Below are 3,414 nucleotides of genomic sequence, written 5' to 3' on the forward strand. Positions count from 1 at the left end.
TTATTTTAATGTTTTTAGGTAAATTCAATAGCAAAAATATTAGAAACTTTAGACATTTTAAATGTACAAAAGTAAAAATGTTGTTTTAAAGGATTAGTAAAATAGACAGTTCTCTGGAAGGATTAAGAAAAGATGGCAAGAATCAAGAACCTCATAGCTGAGAGAGTTAAGTGCAGATCTGCGGGACCCTAACGCAGACACTGAGGGAAGTCCCGAGGGCGCTGTGTGTCACATACGGTCGGCGTGCCCGGTGAGGTGGGCAGTTTCCGTTTGAGTACGGTACCTACGAAGCACACCTCAATAGACCCCTAACTGCCAGACGAAGGGACTCGGTTTTCAGAGTGTGTCCACGCAGACTGGCTGTGTGTCGGGCGCTTTATCAGCTCTCAAGGAGTTGACAGCCCCTGTGTGACAAGGACTGTCCTGGAGGGGAGGCCAGGTCTCTGAGACAGGCGACTCCCCGCCCCAGGCACAGTGCGCGGGCCGCAGTGCAGGCCACGTCCCTCGCTGACGGGCCGGAAACCCCGTGAAGGCGCTGGACACGGGGATCAAGCAACGGAGCTCCTTCTCTGGGGTGGTGGTGGCAGGGGCTCAGAGCGGTCTGTCACGTGTCACTGCCCACGTGTCACGGACGTGCTCGGGTGGTGGTGACCGATCCGACCTCACAGGTTCTCGCCCAGCCCGCCGCAGCCGCGGTTCTGCGTGAGGGCTCAGGCCTGGGCGTCCCCTGGACGGCTCCGTCGCCTGCCTGCGCCCTGGGGTTGGTGTGTGAACACCGTGAGCCCCGTTCGTGATGCTTGGGAGTAGAGTCAACAGAAGAGGTGGCGGCCCCTGGAAGGAACTGTTAACTTTCTCTAGTGGCTGAGGTGCCAGGAGTCAGTATGGAAATGGTAATTTTCCCAGTGTTCAGAGACTTGTTGCCAGTTTAATGAGTGATCTCTTTGTTATAGAAATTGACGAGGTAATGTGAAAATTCGTGTGTGAGAGTACGGGCCAAAGGGACAAAGTTAATGTTTTGTAGCATTTTATATGATAAAAGTTTAAATTTGCAGAAAAACATACAAGGAATTCCTGAACCCTTTTACCCAGATTTCCCGGTTGCTCCATTTTGTCACATTTGTGTTTGTGAGTCCCTCGAGAACAGGGTGTTCTCCTCACACGGCAGGGGCCAGGAAGGTCCGCGGTGGCACCAGGTGTCCCAGGGATGTCTCTGCTCTCACCCCCCGTCCAGCCTCGCTCACCACAGCTGCCGGCTCGGGCTTCCTGTGAGCTCACCCCACTCCCAGCCCATCTTTGTCCTTCTTGCCCGTGGCATTTTCAGAGTAGGTCGTTTAGTTTGTTGAACGTCCCTCGTTTGTCCAGTGTGTCCTGATTAGATTCAGGGCGTGCATTTTTAGTGCAAATGCCACAAAAGCGATGTGTCTTCCCAGTGCATCCAGTCGGCATGATGGCAGTGCACCCAGTATCGATGACACCAGCTTTGGTCACTTGGTTCGGACGACGTGTGGCGGGCCTCTCCACTCTGGGGTCACTGTTTTTGCTTTCTGATTGACTACTGACGTGGGAGGTCTCGCGGAACACCCCCGCTGGTGCTGGCGGCCGTTGGTAGTTTGGGCCACTGTCTTCTCTTTTACACGTGTTGGCATCCTGCCGTAAGGGAGAGCTTTCTCGTGCTTATTCACGTGTTGGTTTGTATCAGGGTGGCCTCTCGTGGGTTCGTATTTTACTCACAGATATAATGCATCGTGTTTCTGTAGCTTAGATCGTCCCCGATTCAGGCAGGTGGATTCTACAGAAAAGACCGTGGATGCTTTCTGTGCAAAGACTGAGCTCTGTAGCTTGCTGTCCGCTGAGCCAGTGTGACTTGGGCCCAGACGAGCCGTGCCGAGATGCCGGACAGTGACCCCTCCAGGGAACCCGGTGCCTGGGGGGCGGCCAGTTCAGAATGGGGACAGATGGCCATCTCTGTGGGAGAATACAGTGAGCCCTCATCCCATACGAGGCAGAAATGCCTCTGCCTTGTATGAAAGATCTAGCACTGAAAAGTAAAATTCAAGAACTTTTGAGAAGACAATATAGAAAAATACTTTTTGACGTTAGCATTGGGATGGATTACTTAAATTACAAAAAAGCACGAATAATAGAAAAGATTCTTGTATTGAACCATAGTAAAATTCAGTCTGGTGACACAGGAACATCATAAGCAAAATTAAGTGATGAACTGTGTCCACTGTAAAGTATTTGCAACAAACCCCTTTGCCGTCACCTATCTATTTACAGGCAGAATTAACTTGTGTCTTCAATACAACTGCTTCTTAGTTTTGAGCTGCGTCTGCTGGTTCTTGTCTGAGGGCAGTCGTGGCGCCCCCCCACCCCCGAGCACTCACACTCAAGGGGTGGCATGTGCCTGCCGATTAAGGGCCTGGCACCCGGCGAGCAGCCTAAAATGGAAAATTGTCCTGCCCGATGCTAACAGCCAGCAGTCCCTGCATCTTTCATGGAGGGCGACCCAGCTGAGCCCCGTCTCCTGAATTCTGTGATTCGTAGTATTTCTGTATCGTTCCCTGAGTAAGCCTGGCCTTTCTTATTTTACACCCCGCCTCCCCCGCCACCATCACAGAGATAACCTCGCACCAGGATATCTGACACGGGTGAGAGAGACTTGGTTAACTGTTAACTAGCTTTACACGGCAAGTCCTTTTATAAACTGAAAGGTGACTGTCACTGCCCATTTTTGAAGCCCGGTCTTAAAATGTCAAGTAATTTCTGCCATGCTCTTTAGATGTTAACCGTTGAATTCGGATCCTGGACGTTTCTCAGATTTTTCTCTCGAGTTTTTGTCCTTCATTTACCGTTACTTGTAATACTTGTCGTAAAGTTTAAATCTCTTACCTTCTTAAATATCACCAGTGCCTTCATTTAAAATGTTTTCGGGTCAGAATTCACATGTGCGCGCCCCTTACGAAGCAGAGTGTCTGTACAGTAAACTATAGCTTTCTCTTTGTCTGTTAGACATCTGCTTGAAGGAGGTCACGTCGGTGGCTGACAGTCTGTATAACATTCGGCTCCTGAGGGAATTCTCAAACGAGTACCTTAACAAATGCTTTTACCTCACCTTGGAAGACATGCTGTACGCTCCCTTAGTGTTGAAGGTAATCGTGAATTATTAAACACACGTTTCGAAAGCGACGCGCGCATCGGCTGCTCAGCGTGTCCTTGGTGTTCTGTTTTTTCTTTCAGCCAAATGTTATGGTTTTTATTGCCGAGCTCTTCTGGTGGTTTGAGAACGTCAGGCCAGACTTCGTTCAACCCCGGGACGTTCAGGAGCTGAAAGACGGTGAGTGACAAGCCGCGGTAGACTGACAGCTGTCCCCCTGAGGGTTTTCAGGACTCAGAGGTGTCCTTCACTGGTTC

General features: G+C 50.3%; 1 protein-coding gene across 1 annotated transcript in view; it reads left to right on the forward strand.

The window, feature by feature from the left end:
* The window catches only part of CAMSAP1 (calmodulin regulated spectrin associated protein 1), a 45,482-nt gene that overhangs the window by 29,204 nt on the left and 12,864 nt on the right, over positions 1-3,414 (forward strand). Inside the window, exons 5-6 of the mRNA XM_011369992.2 lie at positions 3,013-3,152; positions 3,241-3,337. Of these exons, the coding sequence (XP_011368294.1) occupies positions 3,013-3,152; positions 3,241-3,337 (237 nt within the window). The remainder of the gene's footprint in view (positions 1-3,012; positions 3,153-3,240; positions 3,338-3,414) is intronic.

The sequence above is a fragment of the Pteropus vampyrus genome, unplaced genomic scaffold (assembly GCF_000151845.1).
Source record: "Pteropus vampyrus isolate Shadow unplaced genomic scaffold, Pvam_2.0 Scaffold157, whole genome shotgun sequence".
Taxonomy (NCBI): Eukaryota; Metazoa; Chordata; class Mammalia; order Chiroptera; family Pteropodidae; genus Pteropus; species Pteropus vampyrus.